We start from the raw sequence: 12,218 nt of genomic DNA, 5'->3' as shown, positions 1-12,218 counted from the left end.
TTCCATGAACTGCCATGGTGTCACCATGGTCTCTTGGATCCGCAGTATCACAATGGACAATTGGTTAAAGCAGCCCTGCAATGTCACAATGAATATTTGGTTCATGAGGACCCACAATGTCACCATGGCCCCTTGGTTCCATGAGGCCTCCCTGGATAAGAATGACCCCTCAGTTCCATGAGGTTTTGTACTGTCACAATGCTCTCCTCGGGTCCACAGTGTGAAAATGGCTGTATGGTTCCATGAGGTTTCTCAGTGTCACAGTGGTCTCCTTGGTTCCATGGGGCTCTGCAATGTCACAATGTCCCATTGTTCCCATGACGTCCTGTCCCATCAACCATGTCCTTTGTTCAAATGAAGCCCTGCAATGTCACCATGGTCTCTTGGTTCCATGAGGCTCCATAGCCTAACATGGTTGCCTTGATTCCAAGAGGTTCTGCTGTGTCACACTGGACTCTTGGTTCCATGAGGTTCTGTGGTATCACCATGTGCCCCTGGATCCGCAGTATCACTATGGACCATTGGTCCCATGTGGCCCTGCTGTGTCTCAGTGGCTCCTTGGTGCCATGAAGCCCCACTGTATAAAAATGGAATCTTGGTCCCATGAGGTTCTGGACTGTCAGAATGGTCTTCTTGGTTCTGGACTGTAACAATGGACCCTTGGTTCCATGAGGTTCCATAGTGTCACCATGGTCTCTTGGGATCCACATTGTCACAATGGACAATTGGTTCCACGGGACCCTGCTTTGTCACAATAAACCCTCAGTGCCATGAGGTTCTGAGTGTCACAATGGCCTCCCTGGTTCAACGAGGCCCTGGAGTGTCACAGGGGCTGCTTGGTTCCATGAGTTTCCATAGTGTCACAATGGTCTCCTTGTTGCTGCAGTGTCATAGTGGACCCTCAGTTCCATTAGGTTCCTAAATGACACTGGTCTCCTTGGTTCCATGAGGCCCTGCTGTGACACTCTGGACCCTGGCTTCCATGAAGTTCTTCAGTGTCACAATGGCCCCTTGGATCCATGAGGTCACATAGTGTCACCATGGCATTCTTGGATCTGCATTGTCAGAAGGGAACATTGGTTCCATGTGGCCTGGCTGTGTCACAATGGTCTCCTTGATTCCATGATTGCCCTCAGTGTCACAATGGAGCCTTGTTTCTGTGATGCTCTGAGCTGTCACAATTGTCTCCTTGGTTCCATTAGTTCCCGCTCTGTCACAGTTGTCGCCTTGGTTCCAAAATGAGGATGAGGATCCAAAAGCTTTGAATAAACTCAGTGACACCTGCTTAACACACCTGGACTGTCTGTATTCAAAAGAGAGGTTAAAGGTGAGAATGGCACCAACAGCTTCTATCTGCAACAGAGATCCAGGGAAAGGACAGGGACAGAGAATTCAGCTGAAAGACTCAGAGAATTCTGCTTACAGACATCATTTCTGCTCACACTCGCCCTTGCAGAAAGGAGAGCCTTCCAGGCAGCCTGTACTGAGCATGTGGTTCTACAGTGGGAGTTTGTCGTTTAGGAAACCTGCTCAGGCTTTTCCCTTCTTTCCTCACAAACAGGAAAACTTCTCCTGGGCCTGTGTGCAGGCAGAGCCCTGAGGAGAGCAGGTGGGACATGGTGCAATGGGCAGGGACACCCAGCTGCAGAGCTCAGGGGACAAGGTTCTGCTGCAGGGCACAGGGATGTCAGTCCCAGCTGGGCCATGTCAGACATGGTGAGGCTGGGGGTGAGGAGCAGCTTGTCCAAACAGGGTCAGCCTGCAAGGGGCTCATTCTTCTGTGTGCCCAGACCTCCTAAGGAGACATTCATCATCAAGGTCACCCAGGGAATGTTTCAACCACCTCTTCTCTGAGCTGAAAAGTAAAAAAATATTCTCTTGACTAAAAAAACAAAAATCATGAGATACACTTTGAAATTGCTTCCTTAAGAAAACTCCAAACTCACTCCAATCAGCTGCACAAGCCCTGCAGACTTGAGGACAATTGAAGGAAGACAAAGAGATCCTGAGAGCTTTCTGTATTTTAATCACCTCCACAGTGGATTTGGGGCTGAGCCCAGGAGCCTCAGGCACTGAGAGAAGGTTGAAGAAGCTGCTCAAGGAGTCAGAAGCAAAACTCCAAGTCCCTTGGAGCATCAGTGGCCCCACTGAGGGCAGGGAGTGCCAAAGGCTCCCCAGGGAGTGGTGAGAGCAGATCCTTGAGGCCAGGATTGCAGGAGCCCGAGGCTGTGAGCAGGGAACTGCAATGCTGAGCAAGGCCTGGGCTGGGTGAGGAAGCAGAAAGGCCAAGGCCTGAGCCCAGGCCTGGCCCAGCAGGGCCTGTCCCTCACGGGGGGCTCGGGGCTGTTGCTGGGGCAGTGGGATGGCAGGGGCAGCAAGGACAAATGTCATCAAGCTGCAAGCCCTGGCAGCCTCCTGAGGGAGGGCCGAGGCAGAAGCAAAGTGCAGCCCCTGCCAGGAAAGTTCCTTCTGTGGGGCTGCAGAGGCCCTGCCCGAGCCCAGGGCACAAAGGCCTGGGTGCCTCTGGCCCTGCCAGCCCTGCCCAGCCCTCGGCCATCTCTCCTGCAGGCTGTGCCCCCTGTGCGTGCTGCTCCTGTGCCCTGGCCGGCTGCACACGCCCATCTCGCTGTCCCCCCCAGCATTTCTCAGCCCAGCATTGCTGTGCCCTCCCTGGGCTCCCTGCACCCAGCGCTGCCGGCTCCTGGCACACAGAGCCATGGCATGGCCCAGCCTCACGCTGGGACACCTCGGGCACCAACATTCCTATTTTAAAGGGTTTATTTTATTATTGTTTTTCTTTAGAGCAGAGGTGATTCCAGCATTCTGTGATTGATATTGATCGAAGATCTCTCCTCAGCAGGTCTGGCCTGCTCACAGAAGCTGTGCCTTGAGGTCTGACCCAGTGTGCACAACCTTGCTCCACATTCCCCAACCCCTCCTGTCTTTCCTCACTCACCTGGGACCTGCTTTGCTTGGAGAACTGCTTGCACTCAGGAAATTGTTTGGTTTGGGGTTTTTTTTAAGCAATCAAGAACTCCTTATTTTCTATATTGAAAACAGACACACTCCTCAGGTGTGTGCCAGGCCAAGGTACCACCAAGGAGTTTCCCCTTCCCCAAGGCGGAAACCTGCATGGCAGGTTTGAGAGCTTTGCACTCCTTGGTTCCCTGAGGCCTTGCAGTGTCACAAAGGCCCCTTGGTTCCATGAGGTTCTGCACTGTCACAATGGAGATTTGGGTCCATGGGGTCCCACGGTGTCACAATGCTCTTTTTGGTTCCATGAGGCCTTGATCTGTCTCAATGGACTTTTGGTTCTATGAGGTTCCTGCAGCAGGACTTCCCCTATGGCCCAGCAGAGCTCATCTCTTCTGTCCATCAGCTGGGGCCATCACTCAGGGCATCTTCCCCCTCTCAGGAATTGCTGAGATAACCCAGGCCCCACATCTGTCCTGTCCTGAGTTCTCTCTGGTGCCAGGGAGGTGGAATTCCCAGCTGACCATGAACATCTGGCCTTGAGAGCAGACTGAAGGGAGATGAGCCTTGAATTTCTGAGTGACACACACTTCACTTTACAAACTAGAAAAGCTACACAGAACTTTCACCAAGCAGAAATCTTCTGCATAGTCCCTGCAAACAGGTAGGGCTTCTCTCCCAAGTCTGGATGCATCTTTGTGGTTCCTTTTCTGGGAGCTGAGTGAAAGTTCTCCATGTGTACTCCCTCATCAGTTTGGTGCTAAGTTACATTGACTCCTGATCTCTGCTATTCCTTCACTAGCTGTAATATAGGGAACTTCATTGTGCACGGTGTTTGTATCTACCTGGGCTTCTTCTGTTTATCCTGTGCAGTAAGTATTCCATTTAAAGTGTCTTGTCTGTTAATCTTGAGTCCATTCAGTAAATAATTCATATTATAATAGACCTAATCAGCCATTCTCTTGTGAGCAAAAGCAATTTGGTGTGCAGGTCGCCTGAAACAGAGTTACTGCCAGAAACCTGAGCATAAGACAAGACTTGTCTAAGCTTTCACTCCATTCTAAATATATTTCAATTAAAGATAAAAAGAGAGAATATCTTTTTTTCTTATTTTTATTTTCTTTTTTATACACTGATATCAGCAATCTCCAGTTGATATTAATTCCTGAAACCTTATAATGCAGTCTGAACAGAGATGAAAATCAAGACCCTTTATGGCTGACAATCAGTCACACTCTGTCCCTACCCCCACCCCACCATTTCCCCCATCCAAGCCCTGGCACTCAGAGCAGCCTTGTGCAAATCTGAGCTCCCTCCCCTCCAGGCTGTGCCTGCAGCTTTCAGCTCCTTGGCACCAACTCCCACCTGCTTTCCTTGGAGAAGGAGCTGCCTGAGACACAGAGGGATGTTCATTTCTTGTCAGCAAATAAAATAAAGCCAGGCACAGCTCCATAAAAAACAGAAATCCAGCCCAAGGAGTTCTGGGCATTGGAGTCACATCCAGGGGTGTCCCCAGGGCTCAGGATTGGGGCCAGGGCAGTGAAATCTCTTTCTTGCTGATGTGGACGAGGCCATGGAGGGCACCCTGAGTCAGTGTCCAGGTGAGGCCAAGCTGGGTGGGAGTGTGGCTGTGCTGCAGGGCAGGAAGCTCTGCAGAGGGATCTGGACAGGCTGGAGCCATGGGCCCAGGACAATTGGATGAGGTTCAGCAAGGCCAAGGGCTGGCTCCTGCCCTGGGCTCACAACCACCCCAAATCCCTGGCTCTGCCCTGCCCCTGATCCCCACAGCCTGTCCTGTTTCCTTCATCCCTGCATTGCCAGGGACTTTGTGGGACAAGGGAGCTCTGCTGTGGGAATGGAGGGAGGTGCAAGTGCTACCACTGCAATGGGAACCACAACTCATCAGGTTTGTGTCCTTTGGGGGTCAGTAACTGGTGAGACTCAGAGGCACAGAAGGTTTCTCTTCTTGGCCAACATAAAAAAAAAGTACCAATGATAAAATTCAATAAACTTCAAAATTCTTTCCTCAGCTCTGTGCAATGTCAAAGCAGTATCTGATGTATCCACCATGAACAAGGTATTTCCATACAGGAACAGTTTTAGACACAGACATTAGAAAGGGTGATTCTGTGATAGATGTAGACACAATTAAGATGTTGACTAATGTGGAATGACCAGAGAACAATGGGAGGAGGAAATCTGGGAGCAATGGCAAGGCCATAGGACCAGCTGGTCTAGGGAAGAGATGTCCTTAGACATGGCCATTTAAACAGGAGAGGTGGAAACACCCAAATGAAGAGGGACATGAAATAATAGACAGTATAGTGGTAACACAGGTACAGATGAAGATCAGTATTTCTTGTCCTGCCATCAGTACACATCCAGGAAATTTCTCTTCTCTTCTGGTGGGAAATTTTGACATTTCTTAAAGTACTCAAATGCCCCAGCTAATGAGATGTGCTCATGCACCTCGCAAGCTGCAGGTCCCCTACAGCCCCAGAAGGTTCCTGTCCCATAAATATCTGCTCCAGCCCATTCCAAAATCGGGAGCAGCATCGTCCTGGGATCATCAGGGAGCTGAGGTTGGAAGGGACCTCAGCAAGTCTGCAGCCAAACCTGTCAGAAACTGGATCAGACCAAGTGGTTCAAGACTTGATTTGGTGTGGGTTGGAAAATCCCAAAGCCAGGGATGGGGCAGCATCTCAGAACCTGTCTGAGCCCATGGGAACAAAGGTTTTCCACATGTCCTGTCTGATCTCCCCTCATTCCCCTTCCACCCATTGACTTTTGTCCCCTCCAGCCCCCCCTCCAGTGCAGAGCCTGGCTCTGTGTTCTCCATCAGCTCCTGGGTGGCGCTGCCAGGCTGGCATGAGGAGCCCCTCAGCCTTCCCTGCTCCAGGCTGGACAAGCCCAGCTCCCTCAGCCTCTCCTCACAGCCAAAGGGCTCCAGCCCCACCTTGGAGGCCCTTCCCTCACCCTGCTCCAGCTCACAGACATCTTTCCTGCCCTGGGCAACCCAAACCAGGCCCCAGTGACCTGGATAATCCACGGCCTTGATGTCCTGGTCACACAGCCCTGGCCCCTTGTCCCCGTGTCAGGCTCTGGGGTTGATTTGTGGAACATCCTTGGGGGAGGCTGTGGCTCCAGGTGGAGCAGGGGGATCCCGGGGGGCAGGGGACCCTGCTGGGCATGAACAGCATTGGACTTGTCTGGGGAAACTGTGAGGGGGGCCTGGGGCAGAGTGACCAACCCAGTGACCTCACACAGCCCTGCTGTGATGTCACAAAGCAGCCCAGTGATGTCACAGTCTGCTCTGTGATGTCATTGTCTGCTCTATGCCATAGCTGCTCAGTGACCTCACATAGCCCACTCTGTGATGTCATAGCCCACTCTGTGACCTCATGTTACCAGATGATAAATTGCCCACACAAGTGAGCTGACACAATCCTTATTCTCCAGAACCCTTGGCCTCTGGAAACTGCACAATGCCTGTTGTATAAGGAGGGGAACTGGAAGTTTGTAGCTGTCGGGGCTTTGGGCTTTGGGCCCCAAGCTGCCACAACGTGCCCGGATAAGATGTCCCACAAGGAACAGCCTTTCCTGGTGTCTCAGGCAGATTTCAGCCACAAGGTACGAGGATGCAAGCAATGCCTGGAGTCCAGGCCTTCAGCCCATGTTGTGATTTGAGCCTTGCTTCCAAAGTACCTTTGGCCAGCAGAGGAAGGAGACCGAGGAAGCTGCAGGGAGATTCCACAGACACTTTATTTCTTCCACGAAGGGGTCCCAGGCAGCAATTCAATGGACAAGGTACTAACGGGGGCTTTTGTAGGGTCAGGGTGTCTTGAAAACAGACCAATTATTTAGGGGATTGTAAAACGGACCAACTACTTAGGGATTTTAGAGAAAAGGGACCAATTGCTAAGGGGATTGAAAATGGACCAATTATATCACAGGGAGATAAAGTGAGGTTTGCAAAGGGGGGAAATATTTCTAGTATTAGTCATTCTAAGTAAGCAATTTCTTATCTAAGGGACAGCTTTCCAAGGAGGCTCTGTTAGGGTTTCTGCTCCTTCCACAGAAGTTCACCAGCTTCAATGTCCTGCCAACTTAGCCAGACCAACTGGAACATTGGGGTCCACGACCACCAGGGACCCCCACAGAGACCCGCAGGACAGAAGAACCCATGGGTAAAGAGGTGTTGGGAGTTGTTTTTTTCCTTCCCTCTCTGCCTGTGGAATTTTTTCCCACTGATATGCTAAGGATCACTGCTGGCTAGGTCCTTGAGACTTCGAGATGGGGGAGGGAGAGACTCCCTGGTTTCTTTAGGAGTTTCTCTTGGAAGGCAGGGGTGGAGGGGGGGGAACAGTGCGAGATGAGAAGAGGGTAAAGGAGGGTGGGGGGCTGTTGCTGGCAGTCACTTGCTTTGGCTGTTGGAGGAGGAAGGCCACTGGAAAACCTCACCCCACCATCCCAATGCCAGGAGCTGCCTCTTCTGGTGTTGGACCCCACACCCCTGCTAGGACGCTCTCCTGCTTCAGTTTGCTATCTCCAAGCATCCTGTTGGGGCACTGGGACCAATACTGCTCGAAGGATTTGTGAGCACAGCCTCTCCTCCACCCTTCCCATCTGGGACACGGCCACCATCACCCCAGTGCCCCTGCAGCTGTGCAGGATCTGCCCCTGTCCACCAGGAACCTGCCAGAGCTCACTGCCAACTGGGAGGGTAACTGCACCAGAGGGGAAAAGTCCCCGCAGCCAAGAGAACTGTTACTGGGTTCCTGTTCTGTTTGTTGTTAATTTCATAGTTGTTGTTTTATTTTGTCTTGTTATATATATATTAGTAAAGAACTGTTATTCCTATCTCCATATCTTTGCCTGACAGCCCCTTCATTTCAAAATGATACTAATTCAGAGGGAGGGATTTACTTTCTCCATTTCAAGGGAAGGCCCTGCTTTCCCTAGTAGACAGCTGTCTTTCAAACCAGGACAGGGTGGTCAGTGGGAGGTGATCAGTGGCTGTGGTCAGTGGCAGTGTGGGCATTGGTGTCTGGGCCGTGGGTGTGGTCAGTGAAGGGGTGGTAAGTTGGTGTGGTCAGTGGCATGTGATCAGTCAGGGTACGGCCAGTTCGGTGCTCAGTCACTTTGTTCAGTTGAGTGGTCAGTGGATTGTGGTCAGGAGTGGTCAGTGGGTGTGGTCAGTGGGAGAATTCAGTGGGTTGTGGTCCGTGGGTGTGGTCAGTTGTGATATGATCAGTTGTGATATAATCAGCAATGGTCAGTTGCGTGGTCACTTGGTGTGGTCAGTGGGTGGGGCATTGGGTGTGGTCAGTGGTTGTGGTCAGTGGGGTGTGGTCAGTGGGTGTGGCCATATCGAGTGGTCAGTGGGTTTGATCAGTGGGTGTGGTCACTTGGGTGGTCAGTTGGATGTGGCCAGTGGGGTGTGGTCACTGACTGTGGTGAGTGGGTGTGGTCAGGTAATGTCAGGTGGCTAGTCAGTGGGAAGGTGTCAGTGGGAAGGTGTCAATGGAAGTGGTCAGGTGGTCATTGGGGTGTAGTCAGTGGAGGTGGTCAGTGGGTGTGGTCAATGGTTGTGGTAAGTGAATGTGGTTGATGCAGGTGGTCAGTGGGGGTGTGGTGAGGGTTTGTGGTCAGTGGATGGGGTCAGTTGGGTTTTAATTGGAGTGTGGTCAGTGGTTGTAGTCAGAGATTGTGGTCATTGGGGAATGGCCAATTGGTGAGGTTAGTGAGGGTGGTCAGTGTATGTGGTCATTGGGGTGGTCAGTGCATGGGTCAGACTTGATGATCTCCAAGGTTTTTTCCAGCTTTGCTGATTCCGTGATTCTCTGAAACCGGCCCTGGAGCAGTAGCAGGATGAGCCCTGGGCCTCCTCTTCACAAGGTCCAGCAGCCCAGGGCCCTCAGCTTCTCCACACAGCCCCAAAGCCCATCCTGTCAGTCCTGCAGAGCCTCTCCAGCCCCTCCTCATTGCCCACAACAGGGAGCCACACATCCAGACACAGCAGCCCAGATGTGCCCCCTTGGCCTGTGGTGCCTCTGGCAAGGGAACAGCACGAGGCACTGCAGGACACTGCAGACAATTCCTGAAGCACTTGGAGGATGATCCTGCTCCCCAAGGGATGTTCCCATGGTGCCAATTCAGGAACTGTAATGGGGAGTGGGGCCAGAGAGGAAAGGGCAAACAGGGATGGGCTGTTTGCAAGGGAGGGAATGAAGGTGGGTAATAGGAAGCAATCAGGAGCAGGAAAGTGGAAAGAAAGCAAAGGTGAAGCCAAGGAAATGCTCAGGGCAGTTTGAGGGCGCCTGCCAGGCAGTCCTGACTCTGAGCAATAATATCTGCAGTGGGACAGGAAACTCACAGCTGATGGGAACAAACTTTCTGGCTGACTTCAGAGGCCACAACAAACCCAAGTGGTTTCCCTGCCGTCCCCCAGCCCTTGCTGGCCCCAGGGGCTGATGGCATTTGTGCTCACTCAGCTCCATGTCCCCACAGCAGCACCATGGGGGTGCTGAGCCTGCTGTGTGCAATGCAAACAGGGGCTCCTGAGCCAGTGCTGCCGTGTGTGTGCCTGCAAGGATGCGGCTCCTGTGTGAGCTGGGGGAGAGGCCAGGGCTGCAGAGGGGGGATGTTGTTGGCAGGTGCATGAGGACGCTCTGGGACGCTGCCCTGGGGTGTCCAGCGCAGTGGGGATGGATCAGCCCCTGCTCTGCTGCTCCTTGCCAGGGTGTCCCCCTTGCAGGGAGCTTGCAGAGCACCAGCCATGCTGTTTGCCCCCAGCCTGCCCACGGCCAGCCTGGGGCTGCTCATGGGGCTTTTCTGTGCTCAGCATTGGGCTGGCCAAGTGTTGTGGAGAGAGCCTGGCCAAGGAGCCTGGAGCCCCCAGGCCCTGGCCTGAGGTGTCAGCGCTGCCCCAGCAGTGCCCATGGCCTGTCCCTGCTGCAGCCCCAGCACTGCCACCCCCAGGGCTGTGCCCGGCCCCGAGAGCACTCAGGCCCTGCAGCAACACGAGGGCCAGGAGGGCAGCGGGGCAGTGGCACGGGAGCAGCACTGGCAGCACCAAGTGCTGTTGCTGCTGGGCACAGCTGCTGTGCCAGCACTGATCTGCCCCAGCTCTGCACACAGACATTGCTGCTGCAGCTCCAGAGAAGGGAACAGAAGGGGCATCTCTGGAGAAAACTTTGCTGGGAGATCCTTTAGTTCATATATAGCCTCCAAGAGTGGAGCTCCTCATTGACAGAATCTGTAGTCAATGGGAAGGGTGAGAGAAACAAAATGAGAAATAACACGAGCATAGGCTTATCTTTGTGGACAATATAGAAAAACTAAAACAAAGGAAAAAGAATCCCACAACTAACAAAACAAGAACTATCAAAAATGGCTATTATTTATGTTATTTTCATTATTTTTCTGGAAGTTTAATGTCCCTGAAACCCTCCAGTCATCAGCCTCCACATTGCAGCCTTGAGCTCCTGGTTCCTGAGACTGTAGATGAGGGGATTCAGGACTGGAGGCACCACTGAGTACAGAACTGATAAGGACAGATCCAAGGATGGGGAGGAGATGGAGGGGGGCTTCAGGTACTCAAATAAGGCAGTGCTGAGAAACAGGGAGACCACAGTAAAAAGTAAACCACAAACAATAACCTCCAAAATGAAACCAACAAGAATTATCAAAGGTGACTTTTTTTACCAATGATTTGCAGAAATTGACCATCAGTTTACAATTTCTTAAATCCTCAAGTCATCAATGTCCACACTGCAGCCTTGAGCTGCTGATTCCTCAGGCTGTAGATGAGAGGGTTCAGGACTGGAGGCACCACCGAGTACAGAACTGACATGGCCAGATCCAGGGATGGGGAGGAGATGGAGGGGGGCTTCAGGTAGGCAAACACTGCAGTGCTGACAAATAGAGAGACCACAGCCAGGTGAGGGAGGCAGGTGGAAAAGGCTTTGTGCCTTCCCTGCTCAGAGGGGATCCTCAGCACAGCCCTGAAGATCTGCACATAGGAGAAAATAATGAACACAAAACAACCAAAATATAGAACAGCACTTATCACAATGAGCCCAACTTCCCTGAGGTTGGAGTGTGAACAGGAGAGCTTGAGGATCTGGGGAATTTCACAGAAAAACTGGTCTAGGACATTGCCTTGGCACAGGGGCAGGGAAAATGTATTGGCTGTGTGCAGCAGAGCATGGAGAAAGGCACTGGCCCAGGCAGCTGCTGCCATGTGGGCACAAGCTCTGCTGCCCAGGAGGGTCCCGTAGTGCAGGGGTTTGCAGATGGACACGTAGCGGTCGTAGCACATGATGGTCAGGAGGAAATACTCTGCTGAGACGAAGAACACAAAGAAAAAGAGCTGAGCAGCACATCCAGCATAGGAGATGTGTCTGGTGTCCCAGAGGGAATTGTGCATGGCTTTGGGGACAGTGGTGCAGATGGAGCCCAGGTCGCTGAGGGCCAGGTTGAGCAGGAAGAAGAACATGGGGGTGTGCAGGTGGTGGCCGCAGGCTACGGCGCTGATGATGAGGCCGTTGGCCAGGAGGGCAGCCAGGGAGATGGCCAGGAAGAGGCAGAAGTGCAGGAGCTGCAGCTGCCGCGTGTCTGCCAATGGCAGCAGGAGGAAGTGGCTGATGGAGCTGATGTTGGACATTTGCTGGGTCTTGGCATGGAGATCTAGAAAAAATTAATAATGGTATAGTTCAGTTTGGAGAGGATTTTAAATATCCCAGCCCAGCTTGGTGTCACTTTTCCCCCACTGCCTGCCCAAGGCTCTGCTGCCTGGAGCTGTTCCTGCCAGCAGCTGCTTCCCTGTGCCCAGGGCTGGGCCCTGCCAGTGCTCCCAGAGCCCAGCCCAGCCCTGGGGCTCAGCTCTGCCCTGCAGACCCCTCCCAGCACAGGGCACTGCCCAGGGCTAGCTCTGCTTCTGCAGGATCTGATGGCAACATCACAGCAACCCTGAGGAGGCTGGAAAAATGACACTGATGTTGCCTGTAAGTGCTGATTTCTGTTACTTCCTGCTTTATTAAGATCCGAGAAAAAAAAAAAAATCCCAACCTGAACTGAGAGATGAATATCTATATGCAATTTTCCCACCTACGCAACACAGAGCAATAGAATATAAAATTAGGATTATCTTTTTTATGCAGCCCCTGCCTCTCTGCGCTCCCTTTGTAATCTACCTAGAAATATTCTGGAGTTAAATGCTACTCTGGGAGCAGTCCTGAACA

The 12,218-nt window shown here is 52.3% G+C and overlaps 1 protein-coding gene across 2 annotated transcripts; it reads right to left on the bottom strand.

Annotated features, from left to right (window-relative positions):
• Window positions 1-10,404: 10,404 nt before the first annotated feature.
• On the bottom strand, window positions 10,405-11,662 carry LOC148217352 (olfactory receptor 14J1-like). Of its 2 annotated transcripts, XM_088158686.1 has the most exons (2): window positions 10,754-11,641; window positions 10,407-10,451 (listed from the first exon to the last, which is right to left on the bottom strand). In XM_088158686.1, exons 1-2 carry the CDS (start codon window positions 11,639-11,641, stop codon window positions 10,407-10,409), a joined length of 933 nt encoding a protein of 310 aa, XP_088014812.1. The 2 variants fall into 2 exon arrangements, with proteins under 2 accessions (XP_088014813.1, XP_088014812.1); XM_088158687.1 differs by having other exon boundaries at window positions 10,405-11,662.
• Window positions 11,663-12,218: the final 556 nt, after the last annotated feature.

The sequence above is a fragment of the Sturnus vulgaris genome, unplaced genomic scaffold, assembly GCF_052056855.1.
Source record: "Sturnus vulgaris isolate bStuVul1 unplaced genomic scaffold, bStuVul1.hap1 Scaffold_85, whole genome shotgun sequence".
NCBI lineage: Eukaryota > Metazoa > Chordata > Aves > Passeriformes > Sturnidae > Sturnus > Sturnus vulgaris.
The sequence above is the reverse complement of the archived record's forward strand: the minus strand, read 5'-3'. Positions and strand labels throughout refer to the sequence as shown.

Bases quoted from the DNA above. Each gene is read 5' to 3' on its own strand.
- LOC148217352 (XM_088158686.1), bottom strand. From the start codon at position 11,641: ATGTCCAACATCAGCTCCATCAGCCACTTCCTCCTGCTGCCATTGGCA. The intron at 10,452-10,753 runs GCTGCAGTGTGG...CAGGAGCTCAAG, and splicing joins TGAGGAATCAGCAGCTCAAG to GCTGCAATGTGGAGGCTGAT.